Consider the following 21,398-nt stretch of genomic DNA (forward strand, 5'->3'; position numbering starts at 1 on the left):
TCGGTGCGAGAACAGAAGAGTCTTGATGTATATATATCTACTGTACCTCTTACCCTGAGAGATGGTGGGAGGGGTCAAGCAGAGCTGGTAGGTCTAAAGTGATCAGAGCTTTGAGGTTAGAAGAAGCTTGTGAAATTTTGGGTTTGTAGATAAGCTTCAGTGTTTTGAATCTGATTCATGCAGCTAATGTACAGGAAGCCCAGTGGAAAGAGCAGTGCGGTGTGGTGTGGTGCTGTGTGTGGGAACTTAATCAGGTCGAAAACAAGTCGTGCAGCTGCATTACGGATCATTTGCAGACGAGAGTCTCAAAATCACCAGAGACTGAACAAGCACTTGAACAGCCTGTGTGGGAAAAAATGACTGAATCTTTCTGAGGTTGGAAAGAAGAAACCTACATGAAGTAGTGTAAAGTGTGTGATTTAAAGTGTGTAGCAAAGAGCACACACACACTCACACACAAACACACACACACACCCCGATGCACCTTCATCTCCTCTGATATGATGCACATGTCCACGAGGACAGTAGGAACACTTTTATCCTCCTTCTCATTCCTATGTACCAACACACACACAGACTTTCTCCCATCTTCTAAAAAGCACAACTTGTAGTAAAAAAGTTCACAATGTCAAGGTCATGTTCTGCAAAAAAGCAAGACATTTTCTTTCCTTTCTAGCATTTTCTTTGCTACATTCACTAATCATACAATAGCTTGATTGTTCATGCATAAAAAAATGTCCACTTTCACACGCTGGAACACCACCAATATTCAGGCCATCGAGAATTTTGTGATTGCAGAACAAAGATAAACTCGGTCGGTATAAACTCGCTCTAGAGACTTTAGAGAAGGCGATTTCTTTCTGTTGGGGCACATTTTGTGACGTCATAACACGCATTCATCCAATTCAAGTGCGTTAAACAGGTATCAGAGAAACAAATTACATGTATGTCTTCGCTGGTAGGCGTTTAAAATCCTGTGCTCACAATTTTGCCAATTCAAGTATAAAATAATAACATTATCTCTCATGTGTTTAATATCAACATTTTTATCGGTCCCTAGCATTCTAGGTTGATAATCAAAGTGGTACCTCATTCTAACAAAAGCTTCTAACTCGTATGTGTGTGTGTGTGTGTGTGTGTGTGACTGGGTGTTGTAGCCAGTACGTACAGTAGTACTATATAGTGGTCTGCTGTCGTAGGTGTTTGTCACATATAACTTTTTCATTTATTTTACTTTATACGTGCACAGGCCTCTCAAGTTTTGAAGACAGGCAAGAGTGACATATTTTAAATGGTTGTTGCGTTACAATAGTGCTATTTTCTGATTGGCTATTGTGTAGCCTCTTTTTTTTTAATTGGCTAAGTGTCAGGCCCGACTAAGAGCTCCAGGGGAGACGCGCTTAACTCCTGTTCCATAGAGACAGCGGTGCGGACTGATACATTTTGGGCGCTGCGGCTTATTAAATATATGATAAATGGTAAGTTTTTCTGCGTGAGAAATACAATGTGTGGCGGGAGAGTGTGTGTGATACTTGAGAGCCCTGTACACGCACATACTATTGCTCTGTCAGGCAGCAATGTGTGAAACGTGTGTGTCTTCGTCCTGCAGGTTCAGATGAAACTTCTTCTCTCAGCTTCAACAAACTGTACTACTGTATAGCGGGGGTTTCTACCGATTTGGAAACTTTACACCTTGTAGAGAGTCAGTTGGAGCTCACGGGAGAGGTTACTAGGTTACCTGGATTTTCCCCTATGATCTGGGACTCACTTACAACGTGAATCCACGTCACTCTCTCTGCAACCTTCACTGCAGTCTACGTGATCAGAAGTACCTGGAATAGTCCCAGCACAGCCATTGCCTGGCTTTCCAGCTTTACCTCCAGAAATCCTTCACCACCACCCAATTGCCTGGTTTGATCTGTTTATGTTGCCTTGGGCAGCGCCTCCTTTACCTGCTTATGGATTTGTGACAGAAGAGAGGAAAAGGTTACACAACAACACAGCATTTCATCACACATTGAGTAATTAGTGAATCCCTGCTGGAGATACTGTTCTACGTCCCTTCTTCTGATGCGTGGTCTTACGTGGTCTGATGCGTCAACTTCGTATAGTAAGGGAACAGTTTATTTGATGACGGTTTACCCCACATCCTGTTTTTCTCTTTGCGGCTCTTTCTTCCACTGTTGACTATGACCGAAGGTCCTTAAGATGAGCTGTGGGAGATACACAAGGTTCCGCCGCATACAGAGGGCTTTGCTGATGCGTCCGCTTGAACATTACCTTGTGAAACGGAGTCAGTTTTCCCTGTACGTGTTTCACATTCACATCTATCACATATTGTTTTCCGTGTCATAAAGATTTCAGACCTTCACTGAGAAGAAGCCAACCCTGTGTGGATCCTGAGGCATCCAGAGATGTACCAGCTCCAGCTGGATTCTGCTTCATGAAGTATTCAGACGTTCTAAGAGGAGACGCCAACTCCATGTGGTCTTTGAGGACAACAACCTCCAGTGTCAACTAAATGAGGATGAGGTTTACTTTTGAGTCTGATTCCTTTCATGGTTTCTTCCTCTTCCATCTAAGGAAGTTTTTCGTCACCACAGTCACCTCAGACTTGTTCATTAGGGAGCTATGCGAATAAATTTGAATTAAATTGAACAACCAGGTGGGAAACATCTCGAAAAATTAACGTAAGCCGCTAGCGTTAAACATCGTCATACACACAGATATCCACAACACACAACGCCGGTATCAGTGACTTATAATAATAATCCACATTCTTCTACAATTTAGTCTTCGTAGTCTGTGGCTTCACATCGCTCTCAGCACATCTGTCACGGGACGTGTTACAGAAGCGAAAACGGTGAATGATTTCTCGTTTTACTTAATCATTTTACCACAAAGAAAATTTCCCACAAGTCGAATTTGCATCACTTCTCTGAAGCGTGAACGTGATTCACTTTATTTGGATTTATATATTTTTTTTAAATCAGAAAAAAAGAAGTAGCTTTATTTTATGCTTATGGAGATTTTTTTTTAAATATTAGAAATATATTTTTAATCAGTCATTCAAATATTAGAATATTATCTGCTGAATAATAGATGACAGGATTCCAGATATTTTGATTTGAATTAAAAAAAAAACAATTCACCGTAGGAATTTCTGTGATTGGTGTCCGTGATCATCTGGATTCAACAGATTTCTATTTTACTTTAATTCACATTATTTGTCATTTGGATCCAGATTTTGCTGACATACAGTTAAATAATAATAATAGGTGGCAACATATTCAAATGTGGGCGTCAACTTATTCAAAAGTGGGCGTCAACGTATTCAAACGTGGGCGTCAATGTATTCAAATGTGGGCGTCAACATATTCAAATGTGGGTGTCAACATATTGAAATGTGGGCATCAACATATCGAAATGTGGGCGTCAACATATTCAAATGTGGGCGTCAACATATTCAAATGTGGGCGTCAACGTATTAAAATGTGGGTGTCAACGTATTCGAATGTGGGCGTCAACGTATTCAAATGTGGGCGTCAACTTATTCAAATGTGGGCGTCAACATATTCAAATGTTGGTGTCAACATATTCAAATGTGGGCGTCAACATATTCAAATGTGGGTGTCAACATATTCAAATGTGGGCGTCAACATATCGAAATGTGGGCATCAACATATTCAAATGTGGGCGTCAACATATTCAAATGTGGGCGTCAACATATTCAAATGTGGGCGTCAACGTATTAAAATGTGGGCGTCAGCGTATTCAAATGTGGGCGTCAACGTATTCAAATGTGGGCGTCAACTTATTCAAAAGTGGGCGTCAACGTATTCAAATGTGGGCGTCAACTTATTCAAATGTGGGCGTCAACGTATTCAAATGTGGGCGTCAACGTATTCAAATGTGGGCGTCAACATATTCAAATGTGGGCGTCAACATATTCAAATGTGGGTGTCAACGTATTCAAATGTGGGCGTCAACGTATTAAAATGTGGGTGTCAACGTATTAAAATGTGGGCGTCAACGTATTCAAATGTGGGCATCAGCGTATTCAAATGTGGGCGTCAACGTATTAAAATGTGGGCGTCAACGTATTAAAATGTGGGCGTCAACATATTCAAATGTGGGCGTCAACATATTCAAATGTGGGCGTCAACATATTGAAATGTGGGCGTCAACATATTCAAATGTGGGCGTCAACATATTCAAATGTGGGCGTCAACATATTCAAATGTGGGCGTCAACGTATTAAAATCTGGGTGTCAACGTATTAAAATGTGGGCGTCAACGTATTCAAATGTGGGCATCAGCGTATTCAAATGTTGGCGTCAACGTATTAAAATGTGGGCGTCAACGTATTCAAATGTGGGCGTCAACATATTCAAATGAGGGTGTCAACATATTCAAATGTGGGTGTCAACATATTGAAATGTGGGCGTCAACATATTCAAATGCGGGCGTCAACCTTTTCAAATGCGGGGGTCAACATATTGAAATGTGGGCATCAACATATCGAAATGTGGGCATCAACATATTCAAATGTGGGCATCAACATATTTCAAACCAAATGAAGTTGAATCAAAAATAAACACGCCAATCAAAAACGATCCATGAAACTTCTTTATTTTCACAACAGGACATGTTGTATTGATATGTCTTACAGACGTAAGGACGTTCGACAGACGTTCCTCAGCGAGTCACTGCGGCCGTTGCTCTTGCTCTTTTCTGAATTTCTCCGCCCACCTGCGCGTGATGTCTAAATACACCGTCGGTTTGTAGGGAAGATAATCCAAGTAAGCAGTTTGGCCTCTCGTTTTAGGAATGGCCGTTTCGATCTGAGTTCCTTCGTGCCACTCGTTAAACGAAGTCACGGAGATGATCTCGGGCCTGATCTCCAGCGCCGCTCTCAGAGACGTCTCGTAATACTTGCCGTTGATGCGGTTCCGCGTGTTCTGACCGTTCCACGGCCGGATGCTGGTGTCGATATAACCCGGTCCTACGCTAGGGATGAAAACCAGATTGTTGCTGTCACAGAAAGCCTTAATGGATCTCCAGTTCCTTTGAGTGGAGCCGTAGGAAAAGCTATTAGTCGCAAAGTAGGTGTAGACGCCGTCGAAGCCGGCGGACAGAACTTCGTGTTTATGCTTCTCCTCCACCAGCAGAGCGATAAAGATGCCGTCGTATGCCGTGTTTCTGATGCTTCTCGTCCCGGTGCTCTTCAGCAGCTGTGCCCAGACATCTGGACTTTGCAAATAGGAGTCATAAATATAGAAGAATGGAAGAAGCTTTCCGCTGCTGGACTTGTATCTGAAAAAAGCAGAATGGTCTCCGTACCTAGAGCAGATACAAAAAAAAAAAAAAAAAAAGACACTCGAGGTGAATTATGGGGCTTTTTACACCTGGTCACTTCATGTGTTTTCTGTGATCAGATAGCTATCCGATGGTAAAAAGACCAGGTCTAAATGCCCTCCGAAACGTTTTGGAGACGGATATAAATCCGATGGTACAAACCACTTCAGGAGGTGGTCTGGGATGCGTTTCAGATGAAACTGGACAGGTGTAAATGAATGTGGTTGTTCAAGCCACATACGTCAGCGCTAAACTCCTCCCAAACGGAAGTACGTCACTCGCAGGTGATCTTTCACCCAGGCATCTCAAGGGGTCTTAAAATGTGCTGCTGCGCCAGCGAAAATGCAGCAAACAGTAAACGCTGTTTTTTGTAGCATAACCGTCGTAACAAGTTTTTCATCTTCTTTTTGATCGCGTTCTGAAAACCGCATACACCAAAGTGTGTTCCATTTCAATTACCTCGGAAATGAGGTCAAATATATTTGCATTTTGGGCGGGAGTAGAAAGAGCGGATCGATATCCGATTCACGCATTTATGTGGCCTAATGTAAATGGAACAGTTTTAACAAATCAGACGGCTATCGGATCAGAGAAAACACATGAAGTGACCAGGTGTAAAAAGGCCCCTATAAGACGCGGTATTTTGCAGTGTAACACGTAAGGAATCAAACACTTGGCAGGTTATTAAAGGAAAAATATCTTTATTTATGTGAACAATTAATCTCTGAAAGCTACTGCATGATAATGTTTGTCTTTTCATCTATTTTTTTGTGGTGTCTGTGGTATTTCTCTTGCTTAAGAGCTCTTCCTGTTTTTTTTTTTTTCTGCTCCGTCTAGACTCGAATGTAATGTAGAGCGCTAAGAAAAAAAAAAAAATCTACACTGAATACAAACCACACATCACATGCTGCTTCCTTCGTTACGCTCGACGTAGCGGAAACTCAGTGTCTGGTTCCGAACCACATAATCAGACGAATATAACAATCTGTTAGTGCACCTGCAGATATGAGGTTATTATTCAGCTTGCACACAGTGAAGCACGGTGATGTGAGCATCGTGTCGTGAACGTAACACGGTGCTATCGAAGATGCCATTGAAAGAGCTGAGGTTTGGTCTAATAGAGGAGAATTTAACCTAATTGGCAAAAAAAAAAATAATAATAATAATAATAAGACAAGAATCTCCAAAATACAGAAAGGTGCTCAACAATTTTCAAGACGAAAGAGTTTTGCTTGTTCCTACCGGATTTGTTTGAGAATCACAAAGCATTTTGTATCAGTTGGACCCTCATTTTCTTAGGGATGTGATCGTGATTTTATAAGAGAACTGAAACTTTTTTTTTTTTTTGCTTATACACCGGAATATATTGAGTGGCAAAACCAAAAGTGGTTGGAACAACTAGTGGTTTCTCAGCCTGTTCCGTTCAGCACATTAGTTTAAAGGTTAATATGTAGTAACCTGGTGTTTAAGGTGCTGGATTATCAATCGAAAGGTTGTGAGTTCGATTCCCAAGTCCACCAGGCTGCCACTGCTGGGCCCCTGAGCAAGGCCCCTTAACCCTCAGTTGCTCAGTTGTGTATAAAAAAAAAAAATTGAGACAGAATGTAAGTCGCTCTGGTAAAAAGCGTCTGCTAAATGCTGGAAATGTAAATGTAATACTCACTTGTCAATAATGTATTTAATGTTATCAAGGACGCTCTTGTCATCCCGTCCTTTGTACGGCTCGATGTGAAACACCACCTGGAAAAAGGGGTTAAAAAAATAAATAAATAATAATAATAATCACGGGGGCACGGTGGCTTAGTGGTTAGCACGTTCGCCTCACACCTCCAGGGTTGGGGGTTCGATTCCCGCCTCCGCCTTGTGTGTGTGGAGTTTGCATGTTCTCCCCGTGCCTCGGGGGTTTCCTCCAGGTACTCTGGTTTCCTCCCCCGGTCCAAAGACATGCATGGTAGGTTGATTGGCATCTCTGGAAAATTGTCCGTAGTGTGTGATTGCGTGAGTGAATGAGAGAGTTTGTGTGTGTGCCCTGTGATGGGTTGGCACTCCGTCCAGGGTGTATCCCGCCTTGATGCCCGATGACGCCTGAGATAGGCACAGGCTCCCCGTGACCCGAGGTAGTTCGGATAAGCGGTAGAAAATGAGTGAGAGTGAGAGAGTAATAATAATCACCAGATTCAAATCTATGTCAAATACTCACTCAATCATATAGAGTATTGTGTCAATTACAGTTGTGTTGTAAAAATAGAGTCTAAATAAAATGAAAGTAATGTCACATATTATCTAATCCAATTATCTCTAGATCATGATGAAGCATTAATTAAAATGTTAAGTATAAAAAAAATAAAAAGTGAAATTATGAACACTTCTACCTTCACTTTGTACTTTGCGGCTACTTCCAGAATCAAAGGTACGATGTTTTCGGTTGGTTCGCCGTTATCGTCCTTCATGCCAGGGGGGTACCAGGACACTGCCAGGACACCTGAACAGGTAATAATGTGTTATAGCTGTTACACTGGAGAAGTGCATACAAGTGCATGGTCCAAATACCACCCGAGCTGCTTTTACAGAACATTGAAAAGAAGCGTCATGAAAATGCTTCGATCTTTTATTTTTTTTCTTTTCACAAACAAAAGATCAAGTTCAATCTCACCTATGGCTGCTGTGCGTAGCTGCTGCATATGAACCTCTATAACAGAAGGGTCGCGAGAGCTATACGGGCCTAAGGCGGGGTAGAAACTGGCACCGATGTCGTCTGGAGGCGTGTGCGTTCCTGTTGCGTATTCCGGCACTATTTTGGGGTTCCAGTGTGGAAGGAGAGGATGATTCCAGTGTATGAACTTCCCGTCGTAGCGAGGGTTTCCGTACCAGGTGTAGTAAAACACGTGCAGGTTGTAATTTGGTGGAGGAAAATCTTCATCTGGGACGCTTCTATTGAAAACACTCACAACTTTTTCCACCCACGGTTTTTTAATCATGTTGGTTTCAGGCGTGACGTGAACCTTGGCATCATCACCACCACCATCACCGTGATCTTCTTGAGGAACGAATTCGAGTCCAGTGCCGTCCGCCGGTATCCTATCACCCGGAGACAGGATTTTCAGAACGACCAATATAAACAGGGACAGTATGGTCAAGGCGAGGCATATTTTGCGCTGGAATCGCGTCATTCTCCAAGAAAGCAGCCTCTTATTTTCACAGACGGCTCGGTCAGTAGGTCCGCACTATTTCTGACCTCTGTGTCTTGAAGTCTTTTCTCAGTCATGTTGTTCATTCCTGATGAAATACAAGAAAGGTGCTGTTGACTAAAGACGCATTGTGTAAGACTTCACACATCTCCCCTCACTAACCATAACTCCTTTTATTATTCCCTTCTAAATACTGCTTCCTTATTATCTTTTTAACATTTTTGGATCTTCTGGATCGCTCCCTTCTAACTGAGCCACACACTCACTCTGGTTTCATTTCATGGCCAAGTTTTATTCATTGTCTTTGAAATGCAATGCAAAGAAAATGTAAAAAAAAACAACAACAACAAACAAACAAAGAAACAAACAAACAAATAAATAAAAAGCTAAATCATGCCAAACCATGTGGCTAAATGTGTAATGGTCTGATGAGGCCTGTTTGCGGCAAAGAAAATCAACAAAAAAACTTCATAACCACAGTGAAGCATGGTGGTGGAAGCATCATGCTTTAGTGCTGCTTTATTTTATTTATTTTTTTAATAGCCAGAACTGGAGGAAACCACGAATAGCTCGATTTTAGTGCAAAAACTTCAGTTGTCTGCTAGTAAGCTCAAGATAGACAATACATTCAAATCAACAAAGGAACAGCTTAACCAATAAAAGACCAAAGATCTTGAACGAGCAAGCAGGAGCCCAGGCCTGAATCCAACTAAATGTCTACGGGGTGATTTGAAGGGGGCACAAAATGAAGACAGTCAGTTCTTGAAGTTTATTTGTTGGAAGCAGGAAAAATGAACAAGCTTATGGATCTGAGCGCTACATTGTGATGGCTAGATGACTTCGTCAGAGCATCTCCAAGGTTCCTAGTATGCAGTCGTTAGTAAGACAACCAGTGAACCGGGCGACGTGACTTTTTAGGTCTCATGGCCACCAAGACAAACTGGTAAGTCAATGCAATACAAATCTTTTACGTTGCTTCTCTGATTACATGAAGAAAAGTTACAGACTGAGTTTTCCTGAGTTCATTAAACTGGTTGTCTGGACTTTGCTGATTATTAACAGGATTTTTTTCTTTGACAGCCGTCTAAAGTGCATGACATTTTTATTAAAATCATTGGGATTATATATATATATATATATATATATATATATATATATATAAAAAGTTTATATTATATTTATATTATATTATAATTTATATATTATATATAACTTTATATTTTATTTATATTTATAATTTATATTTATAATTTAATTGTTACTGATTTATATATTATATATATTATAATAAATATATCTATAATATTTTTAATTAGGACAGTTTAATGGAACAGTGTAGAAGATCAAAACTACCTGCATGGACACAAGTAACAACTATAAAAAAAATAATAATAATAATAATAATAATAATTCTGACCAATGAAAAATATATTGCGTAATAAATCTTAACTAAAATTGTATTTTGTGGCCCTTTTTAATCGTATTTTAAATACTATCATAATGCTAAGCTGGGTCTAACATTGCCAAATGACGAATGAAGGCACAACAAACGAAATATATAGTAATTAATAAGCAATAAACAACAACAACAACAACAACAACAACAACGAGAGTAAAACTACCTGTAGTTACATTGCGGCAAGTCTTGTGCTCTATTTAACAGGAAGGTTAGCAATGTTTACCTGGAAGAATCAGCCTGATTACAAACGGGTACGATATTAATAACTAGGGCACTATAAAGTCTACAAACGTCACCGTTTCAGAACCCACCGAGTTCACTAGCATGTAGAGAGACGGATCTATTTGGGATACGGCCCTTTCTTCGTTCTCAAGGACCTTTTTAGAAGCTATCGTAATCGCCTGTTTAAAATCAATATCCCTGTCACTAGCGATACGCTAAGAGTTAATTTTTCAACCAGTATTATTTTATTGTCTTTTTTTTCATGTTAAACTTGCTGTGTGCGTTAATTGTTGTTGTTTTTTTTAAATACTGCTATGCAAATTTACGTATACATTTGTAAAGCAGGCACATAAACATCTACCTAAATTCATGCTTGTGCCGTTTGACTTGTGGTTGTGATTCAATTCGAAGAGTCGGTTCCTTCATTAAAGATGTAATGAGTCATGTAAATCACCTTAGATCATTTGAGTGGGAATAATAAAAGTATTTATTTTTGTTTTTGTTTTTAGCATTTGTTGTAATATCAGTGGTAAAATTGACATGAAATTTGACTTTATTTAAATTAAATTACCCAATTACCTAAATTAAAATTGATTTAGATTGCAGATGGTATTAATATGCATGATATTATTAAATCATTTTAATGAGATTCATTCATATTGTTATTTTTTTAATACAGGAAAAGGTCTGGCCTAATTTGGTTAGTATGTATTTGGGGTCACCGTATAGTATGTCAAGTCAAGTCTAGAAGCTTTTATTGTCATTTCAACCATATATAGCTATTGCAGTACACAGGGACATGAGACAACGTTTCTCCAGGATTGTGGTGCTACATAAAACAAAGACAGCGCTATAAGGACTTATTAAGTAGTCCTAGTTACATAAAGTGCAACTGTGCAACCTGGTGCAAACAGTGCAGGACAAAAGACAAGACTAGACAGTACAGGACAAAAGACAGTGCAGACAAAAAGTTACAAGACAATACAAAAAATACAAAAAAGACAATATACAAAAGACAATAAACAGAAACAGCACCAACCAGTGTAAATACTGTATGTTCAACAATATTGCGTGCAGTAATACTAGAGTGTATTTGGGCTCAACAATAGGTTTAGCAGCTATTGGAGAAAAAAGATCCTAGGAATCAGTCAAAACAGAAATTCTCAGACTTAAGGTCATACAAGACTAGACGGTCTTGAGTTCAGGACTAATTCCTGAACTGCTTGATCACAGTTGTCAGTTGGTGATAAAGCAAAACCCCAAGGAAAGAAAGTCTTAAGGTGACAGATCCACTCAGGGTGAACGTCATTAGTGTATATATGATAATTAGAAAAAAAATTGAAAATTAGGCTCTTGTGACCACCCGGAGGAGTTGCCTTCTGTCCAGCAGGCTGTTTGACACTTGAAGGAATAATCACATATGACTTTGACTCATTTAAGGTCTTTAGACCATAAATTGACTTTAGTAGGGTCCTTAAACACTGAAGAAATGTTTATTTTCTGATGATTATTCCGTTCTGATCCGTACGTGCAATCCACACACATTCTCAAATCCACCAAGCACATTCTCTTAACCTGAACCGTGCAAGAAAAATCCTGACCCGGGTCCAACACACCACTTAAGATGGCGCTGGTTTCAGTCTCTCTGGATGTATGATTGGGTATTTTTATTGATTATGTCTTACACTCCAGACCCTAGAAGCAGGAGCAGTGTGTACACTCCATTTTCATTTATTTTAAATCACTGACTCACTGCAGATACGAGTTTATTTCTGTCGATTCTTGGAAGATGAGCAGACATGAGCGTTGCCATGGCAATAGGCATGGGGACCAATCTTCTTAAATCTTTCTTACTGCAAGTCTTCATTTGGCAGAACACACACACACACACACACTTCAAGAGTTTGATTAGGTTGATTGGCTGTACTTGACATAATTCTGTTCAGTGTATGTGTGTGTGTGTGTGTGTGTGTGTGTGTGTGTGTGTGTGTGTGTGTGTGTGTGTGTTTCTGATCAGAGTGATTACTGACTAGTTTAATTTGAGGATAATTATATCCATTAGTATATCACTATTAGTGAGCACTGTGGTGAAACCCATTAAAATTCTTTTTAATCTGTATAATTTCAGCTCATACAGAAGGTCTTTAAAGACATGACAAACACAGGTTAATAGTCCCAATGCATAGCAGAGGCCATTTTAAACCATCTGGAAATTCTGTAACCGATCGATGATGATGACATCGAGCCTCCAGTGGTGCAGCATGTGCTTGGACTAGGAAGCCTTGTCTTCTTACTGACTTATTTACCCACAAGGTCACTAGAGTTAACTGTCCACCAGTGCGTTTTATAGCTCAAGACGCAACATGATTTCATACAAGTGGTAAAATAATATAGGTTGATCCTACCCATTGATCCCATTCAGCCCTGGAAAATCATAGAAAGGCATTTTTCCTATTTGAATTTTAGATTTTAATCTAAGAAAAATGTATAACCCAACATAGACAACAAAATGTCATTTTTTTACAAGGTTTCTTGCTTTATATTGCTGTCAAATCAGTTATAGTGTTTTTAAGTCTGTTAGAGTAAATACAAATGATTCATTTGAAAAGATTCATATTATTTAATAACTTGGGTTGTAATTGGATTGCATTTTTGAAGTGGCCCCATGAGCCAATATAATTAAAAAAGAGAAAAAATAAATGAAAAAAATCTGTTTCTTCTTCTAAGGATCTTCCAGAAATTTCTATAATGCAGTTTTTCCTGTTGAACTGCTGGAATATTTCTATGAGAAGTGCCAAATGAAGGAGATTTTTCATAACCTATAATAGACAGCGAAGACGTTCTCCCCAAAAAAATAAATAAATAAATAAAAAAGATTTTAATGAATAGATTTCATAGTAAAGGGTGCTTTTAGTCAACTGATGTTGTTATGAAGGACTCTTTTTCATGCGTTTGAATGTCTTTCGCCTTTGCTTCACGTCCATATCGGTACATGTAGTATTTTTTCATATTTTTCCTGTGCTTCCTCAGAAAGCTTATCGTGCTATTTAGGTCTCCAGACACAGATGCTCATGATGATGATGATGATGATGTGAAAGACTTTACTTCACCTTTCCTGTCTTACAGATGAGCCTCGCTTTAGTTTTTTGAGAAATAAAAGGCCAGTTAGGGACATAAAATGGCGTCTCTGAAAACCCAAATCTGTCATTGTAGCCTTATTATAGCGGTGGAGTTGCTAAATATAGACTTCAGGTACAACAACTGAGCACTGAGACAAAGAAAGGTGAAGGAACTATAAGTGAGCGTGAAAAAAAAAGAAGTTTGGCTTAGTAATAATACTTTTTTTTTTTTAGAACAATGCTACACTGCTAAGTACATGCTGCTAATGCTAACTTTTATTGTTTCTTTACTTTACTGTAAACTTTACTGTTCACGTGTGAAATATCTCAGTTGTTTACAACCTCAGCTTAATAGTTTTTATTGGATCACATGATCCTTTATATATTTGTGTGCATTCTTTTTTTTTCTATCTATCTTCACTTATTTTTTTTTGAGAGAGAAGAATCTAGAAGATTCTTTTAAACAAAGAAAAGTCACACTAGGACGTAGAGAAATGGTGTACAAGATAGACGGCAGCGCCATCTTGTGGTCATCCGTCATAACACAACAAAACTGCCATTGTACTGTTCATACTGTGTAAATAGATATTATTAGAAATATTAGTAAGACATTATTATATATATCGTGCTGACTATTAATAATTAATTTTTGTATTTCTGTATATTTTAGGAACACTTTACATTCCTGTTATTGCACCTAAACCTTCTAACACTTTAATAAATATATCTAAATTCTGTTTTATATGTTTTAATTTAAAAAAAAAAACTACTTATAATAAGACTGTACCTGATAAAAGTTGGTAAAGGAACACTTTTATATAAATAAATAAAAATTAGAATGAGGGCATTAATACGTATCATTACAGCTGTACTGCTGTCAGAGCTGTTCATCAACACCGCGGTATAAATAGCCTACAATCCTGTGATTAGTCTTTTTTTAGTTGCTCAGCTTAGACATTTCCTGGTGTACACCGTACCAAACCGCTTAGAGGAGAATATTCTAACTTTTCACACTCAAAAAAACTTCCTTTAATTCACAAGAAACACATACTTGGGTTTAAATGAATATATTTCTGTTCAATTTTCACTTTCTGATATTTCTCAGAAATGGTGTGGTTGTTGTGAGTGAATTATACATTTATAACAAAAAATGATTACATATCTACACAATTTATTTCGTTCAGAATTGCACGAGCCCTTCTCAGTGCACAGCATCATGGAAACGTTTCCGACGTTCATGCTTTCTTCAGTCTTTCTCGGCCAGAGACGATGGTTCCGGCTGTTTGTTCTGCATTAACCAGTATTTTATAAACTGCTTAAAAATGAATATAATGTATTGTATTTCAGCACGTCGCTTTAAGACTTGTTGGAATCAGTTCCTTCTTATCAGAAAAGGGAATAGTTGTATTAAACGTGGTTGATACCCCAGCGGCCTCGTCCTTATCATTTTTTCATGATGGAAGAGATATCCAAGAATACACTCTGAAAGACAAAAGGTAGTGCACAGAACAGGGGAAATAGTGTTTTATATTAGTCAAACCAACCTTTGACTAAAATATTATAGACATCATTATACTGTATATTACTAATCTGCTTAGAGCTGCAGATTTTTATCAGCACATTTTTGGCTGCTTCAATGTAAATGGCTCATAACTGGCTCAGATACTGGTGGGTTTAGCTTACGGTAGCTACTTGTCCGATATCAACTGCATTTCATTTGGATCTAGGATTTGTATAAACTCTAGCGTTAAGGTTTGTTCTGTAAAATAAATACACTCAAAACCATTTGAATGGAATTTCATTTGAGAATAATATTGATTAGAATAATATATTACATTAGTAATTAGTTAATTAATAATGTTTTCCCTTCAATTTCCTACAATTCCTACAATTTCATGGCATCGATTTAATTTCTTAGCTTCGTTATGTTTTGTGCACAAATAACTGTCATTGGGGGGCACGATGGCTTAGTGGTTAGCACGTTCACCTCACACCTCCAGGGTTGGGGGTTCGATTCCCGCCTCCGCCTTGTGTGTGTGGAGTTTGCATGTTCTCCCCGTGCCTCGGGGGTTTCCTCCGGGTACTCCGGTTTCCTCCCCCGGTCCAAAGACATGCATGGTAGGTTAATTGGCATCTCTGGAAAATTGTCCGTAGTTTGTGATTGCGTGAGTGGATGAGAGTGTGTGTGTGTGCCCTGTGATGGGTTGGCACTCCGTCCAGGGTGTATCCTGCCTTGATGCCCGATGACGCCTGAGATAGGCACAGGCTCCCCGTGACCCGAGGTAGTTCAGATAAGCGGTAGAAAATGAACGAATGAATGAATGACTGTCATTTAAAAGAATAAAATGGATCAAATGTTATTTTATGAGTTAATAAACAGAATGGATGCCATGTTGTGAAATCAAACTATAATGATTTACACACTGATCAATATGTTGGGTACAATTAAGACGATACACGCATGCGGGAAATTAGAGGCAATGTACTAGACTCCTATTGGATGTTTAGTTCATCGTCTCATTCATATAATATTGGATTAGCATCTGACACACACCTGAATCTGAATTTTACTCAGGACAAATATCTGGGAGGTGTGAGCTACTGTACATAAGAATATGAAGGCGAAGCTAAGAAAATTGACTAAGTGATTAACCCAACTCTAAATACAAATAACGTTATCAATTATTTTATCAATTATGTATTAATCATTTGGTTAAATGAATATAACCAAGGACATCATTTTTATTGAAAGATTTATACATTTGACATGATGTAATTATGTAATCAACTGCTATTTTATGTTCATTGCGTTCTTATATTTTATTGGCTATTGTTGTTTTACCGGGAAAGCGCCTTGTGCTCCTTTTGGTTGTTGTAAGGTGCTCTATAAATAAAATTTGATTGATTGATTGATTGATTGATTGATAATTATGTCTAAAGAGTTGTGATTTTGATATTGAGTCAAATGACAATCTCTCTCTCTGCATGGCCCACTTTAGCTAAAGCTTTGGCCCGAGCAATGAGGTACCCTTGCCATAATACTTACTGTCAGGATAGTTTTATAACTAACCATTTCAAAAGAAACCCTAAGACAACTATCTGCCTTGAAAAACATCTGAGGTACAAATGGATTGTTAAATTATATCGTGAAACTCTTCTGTCTAACAGTGGTTACAAGCTACTCACAGAAGACTGAATTACAAGAGCCGAGCCTCTAAACCAGCAGGTCAGTTGCCGTGTGTCTTTTGGCTCTACTTGCCATTGACATCCTCCGTCCTCCTGGCGGTGGGTTCATGGGTAGGTCATTAAGTGAGCCAAGCTCTGACTCTGAGCTCCTGGTGCTGGGGCAGGATGGGCTGTCCGAGGCGCTGTCTGAAGGCATCCGTGCCATGAAGCTGGTCTTCCTGGGGTGAGGGTAGAAGTCACTGTCTGATGAGTCTGTGCCATCCTCGTTTGGCTCAGGGACTTGGCTCGGTCGGTGCATAGCGCTAAGGATGCAGCCTGGTATCTCACTATGGCTTGGGCGTTGAGCGAGCTGACCCTCGTGACTTTGCTGGGCCGAAGTCGAAAGTCTGCACTGTAAAAGGCTGTCTCTATATGAACCGGTGCTGCTTTCAGGAGGCAGGTCATCGTTTTGATCAGCCTCAGCATTATGTTGCTCTGTAAGACTTTGAAGGCGTCCGTTGTGGAAAATGCCTTGGATGTCCTGACGTGTCTGGATTATACAAGACACTGGAATGGTCGTACCTGAAAAGATACTATGTCTCTGCTCAGCTACCATGGTATTTGGACCCATACTGGGTAAATACAGATGGTCCATTGGGCCAGACTGAATGCTAATTTTTGCCGTTTTCATCAGTGCTAAATTTTCCAACGCTGCTTGCTTTGCTCTGCAAAGGCTGTCATCCTCTGTGAATTGCAAGCCAGATAAAGCATCTTTGATTTTCTTTGACCCCAAATGAGATATCTCCAGAAGGTTCAGGAGCAGAGAAACCCCAGCAATGACTATCATAAAGACCATGAAGATGGTCTTCTCTGTTGGTCTGGACACATAACAATCTACAGTGTTGGGGCAAGGAACCCTGTCACACTTGAACAACGGATCCAGACCTATTCCGTATAAGATATACTGGCCCACAATGAAGCCCACCTCCAGCACAGATCTGGTAAGGATATGGATGATGTATGTGCGTAATAAAGATCCTCTCAGAGGAGCCTTTTTGATTTTTTTGTGCTCCTCTAGCTTACGAAGTTCTCGCTCCAGACGCTTGTGCTCCTCCAGCAAGAACTCGGTCTCTTCCAGCTCAGCTCGTAGTTGAACCTTCTTCTTGTGCCTCTCCTTATCCAAAGCTCTGAGACGGTACAAAGCATGACCCATGTACACCAGGGAAGGAGATGAGACAAAGATGATCTGCAGTACCCAGAAGCGGATAAGTGAGATTGGGAAAGCCTGGTCATAGCAGACGTTCTTGCAGCCTGGTTGCTCCGTGTTGCAAATAAACTCGCTTTGCTCGTCCACCCAAACGTCCTCTGCCGCCACACCGAGTACGAGCATCCGGAAGATGAACAGGATGGTGAGCCAGATTTTGCCCACAATGGTAGAGTGAATGTGCACCTCTTCCAAGATGCTTCCCAACAAGTTCCAGTCTCCCATTTTTTTTTTTTTTACAGCCACATGACTTATATTCAAATAAATTCTGCTATAAATAAAACTCGATATAGCTTAATATACATGCTGCAATGTCTTGTATATTCATCATAAAAAAAAAAAAAAACAAGCTGGATTTTATTGTAATCTTTAACGGATAATAACAACATCCGCAAATCCAATCGGTATTCGATTTGCAATCAGCATTTGCAATTCCATCTCTTTTCAAATTATTTTAAGGTCTTCTTTTCATAACAGAATGGAAGATCTTCAGGGCGAAATTAGGTTTCAGAAATGTCAAACAAAAAATCGAATCCATTTTTAGACCAAAATAAGCAACTTACATAACAACAAAGAGCGTCCGATAAGTCGAAAGATCATGGTAGAATGATGCTCATGTTCTCTATAAAAAAAAAAAATTAAAAAAAAAAGTCACATTTTTTCCTATGGATTGATAGTACGGATAAAGCTTCTTTCCGTGTATAACGTTGGCTGCAGTGAATGTTCTACACACTTGCTGGATGCAGAGTTTACAGCATGAAGTAATTGATCTGAAAGGATTCGGACAATGCCCAATGGCAGATGCCAACAAACCAAGTACTTCTTACACCATAGTGTTACCACCCACAAAACAATTTGTAATTGTCCTTTCGTTGTAGTCTGTATTAGTATTGTGGCTCAAATATAACAAAAAAAAACTTCAAAGAGAAATATATATATATATATATATATATATATATATATATATATATATATATATATATATATATATATATATATATATTTAATAAATCTAATAAATAACCTATAAAACAAGACAAACAAGTCAATATTTCATGTTCAGCTTGATAGTTAATTGAATCATCCATCTTGGTGTTTAGCTGCCAAACCTATGACCTTTCAATGCAGTTGTCCGAGTCACAGAAATAAGACAAGACTGATTGATGACTTGATCAGTTTTGGCTGAACACTTTGGATTGAATTCAGACTGAATCAGGCAACATTTTGATGCCAAAATGATGTAAACCAGGCATAATGTACAGAGTGTTATAGTGTGTATAGTGTTACTATTTAGAAGTGCTGAATTGTAGATTTGTAGAATATAAAGTAGAGAAATCCAATTCGAATTGCAGTCATTTCTTTATTTCAGGATTGCTTTGTTGTGTTGTGATAAAAAAGCAACAAAAAAGTGAAAAACCTCCATCAAATCAATGTGTGCAAGTGAGTCTTTTATCCTGATGTGCCCTCCGTTGGATACACACTCATAAAACGACCAGCCATGCCCCAGGCATTTAATTAGCTTTCCATCACCCTCTGACAGAGTCAATGAAGGATTGATTTGATTTTCCCTCACGAGTACCAGAGGTCACAGTGGGTGACCTCTTACACAACAGCTTCATAGAGATTTGTAGAAAACGATCAGTTTATCTGTGCTATGTGGATGTCCATCAGATCAAATGGTTCTGGCTGAAAGACAGATCAGTTAGGATGGGGTCGAGGGTGTATATTTGTTATCTATATAATAGCACTGTAAGCTTTTTAAATTTTTAAAAACTCTAAGTTTTTTTTTTGCCTACTTCATGTTCATGCAATTAATAAAGCTTTTTGGTCGCCTGTCAAGACTGAATGGAACATGGTGGGCTCATCACCTGCAAGATGAAGGGTGTAGGTTAAGTACAAGTCTTAAATAGACTTTTAGTGGAAATGCAGAATTGAGAAAAAAAAGCTAAATTAGTTTGCTAATGGTATGCTGGAATGGTAAGGGGGCTAGATATAGTCAGACTCACGTATATCCACATTAACAAAAACGTTTCTGGTACCAAACCTCTTGATCAGGGTGGTCTCATTGAAAGGGTATCTTCTACTGCAGAAACACAATGTTGCACTTAAAGGCAGGGTCTCTGTTGTTTGAAAGCCAATGTTGACATATATAATCACCAAAACAAACACGCCCCTAACCCAAATGGGTCCCACCCCTGTATTGATAGCTCCGCCCACACATACATACGTAACCCAGGCAACTAATGGAAAGAAATGTGTCTTTATCATAGCTGAAGTGAAGAACAATACGATTGCAGATAAACAAACAAGCAAAAATGACACACAAGCATAATCATGTAAAGGACAAAGGCATATATTAGTTCTGTGTAACAAAGCAAAACCAACGTTACTCACCTATCGAGAAGGAAAAAAGTTGAGTAACGAAAAAAGTCTTAAGTAAAGTTGGTCACATATTCACAGATTGGAGTTTCCCGAGTCAATAACTCCTGAGCTAAACGCTGTTACTACACAAAACACGGTTGTAGCTGCGTCTCTACATTACTACGATAGAAAAGAGGTGTTATTTGTGTAGTAACAGTGTTTAGCTCAGGAGTTATTGACTCGGGAAACTCCAATCTGTGAATATGTGACCAACTTCCTGCTCCTTCAGTTCTCTCCAGCGCTGGAAAGCGGATCCTAAGCTGAACACGGGTCCTACTTCTTACCTTATCGTAAGACTTTCTTCACTTTCTTTCTTTGTTTTTATCCTCCATGTCAGTGTAAAAACCGCTTTCTGCTAATGTCACACATGCCCACTGAACACTCTCTCCGCCATATTGACAAGACACGCCCCTTTCTGCTCATTGGCTACAAGTTTGTTTTGATATTTGTTTATTATTCGGCCCGACTCAGTTTTCTGAAGCATTTCTCAAAAATCGGAGACTCTACCTTAAAGTTTACTTGGTATAAAAGGACATGGGCCAAAGGGGAATGACTTTGATATTGAATTATAGGATTTAAGACCATAAGCTTAGGACTTCAGGGGAAAGTAAGAGTCTAAGATGTCAAATGATCAGAAATTGGTGATGAGTTGTAATTGTTGAATTGTTGCACACTGTACCAGCATCATTTCCCTGATCAACCCAGGAGAGATTGCTAAAACAGTTACTGATCAGATGGTCAGTTAGGGTTACTGGGTTACTGATTAGTTGGTCCAGCTTCCAAGTCGCAAATGTTGTGCCCTTGAGCAAGTCTGTTCCAGGGGCACTGTATTATATCTGACCCTGAGGTCTGAGATATATGAAGAAAATAATTTCACTGTGCTGTAATGTTGGACAAATAAAGGCTTCCTAGTGTAGGTCATAGTGCCATGGCTGGAGGAGAGAAAGGCACTAAACAAGGTTGGGTGCTGTGTGGTTAACATGCGTCTTTGGTGTTCCACTGAGAAATGAAACCGGACCTTTGGGATTGTGTTCCATATTTTTAAAAACAGCCACCAGACAATGTTCCATTGTAAAGGCGTAACAATCCTTAACCTCCTGGGAAATATTCTGTGCTAGGAACAATGCAGATTCCACCCAGGCCATGGAACAGTGGACCAGCTCTTTTCTTTTCAGGGCTCGGACACGGTCTTGTTACTCATA

The 21,398-nt window shown here is 39.2% G+C and overlaps 2 protein-coding genes across 2 annotated transcripts; both read right to left on the reverse strand.

Moving 5' to 3' along the window:
* Nucleotides 1-4,611: 4,611 nt before the first annotated feature.
* Nucleotides 4,612-10,243, reverse strand: manea (mannosidase, endo-alpha). Its single transcript, XM_060880466.1, has 5 exons — nucleotides 10,169-10,243; nucleotides 8,012-8,634; nucleotides 7,731-7,840; nucleotides 7,022-7,098; nucleotides 4,612-5,343 (listed from the first exon to the last, which is right to left on the reverse strand). The coding sequence occupies exons 2-5, from the start codon at nucleotides 8,526-8,528 to the stop codon at nucleotides 4,707-4,709; spliced, it is 1,341 nt and encodes a 446-aa protein (XP_060736449.1). The 5' UTR covers nucleotides 8,529-8,634; nucleotides 10,169-10,243; the 3' UTR covers nucleotides 4,612-4,706.
* A 6,317-nt stretch (nucleotides 10,244-16,560) lies between these two features.
* gja10a (gap junction protein alpha 10 a) lies at nucleotides 16,561-18,000 on the reverse strand. The gene has a single exon (XM_060880465.1). It carries the CDS (start codon nucleotides 17,998-18,000, stop codon nucleotides 16,561-16,563), a length of 1,440 nt encoding a protein of 479 aa, XP_060736448.1.
* Between the last annotated feature and the right edge of the window lie 3,398 nt (nucleotides 18,001-21,398).

This window comes from Tachysurus vachellii, chromosome 10 (assembly GCF_030014155.1).
Source record: "Tachysurus vachellii isolate PV-2020 chromosome 10, HZAU_Pvac_v1, whole genome shotgun sequence".
Taxonomy (NCBI): domain Eukaryota; kingdom Metazoa; phylum Chordata; class Actinopteri; order Siluriformes; family Bagridae; genus Tachysurus; species Tachysurus vachellii.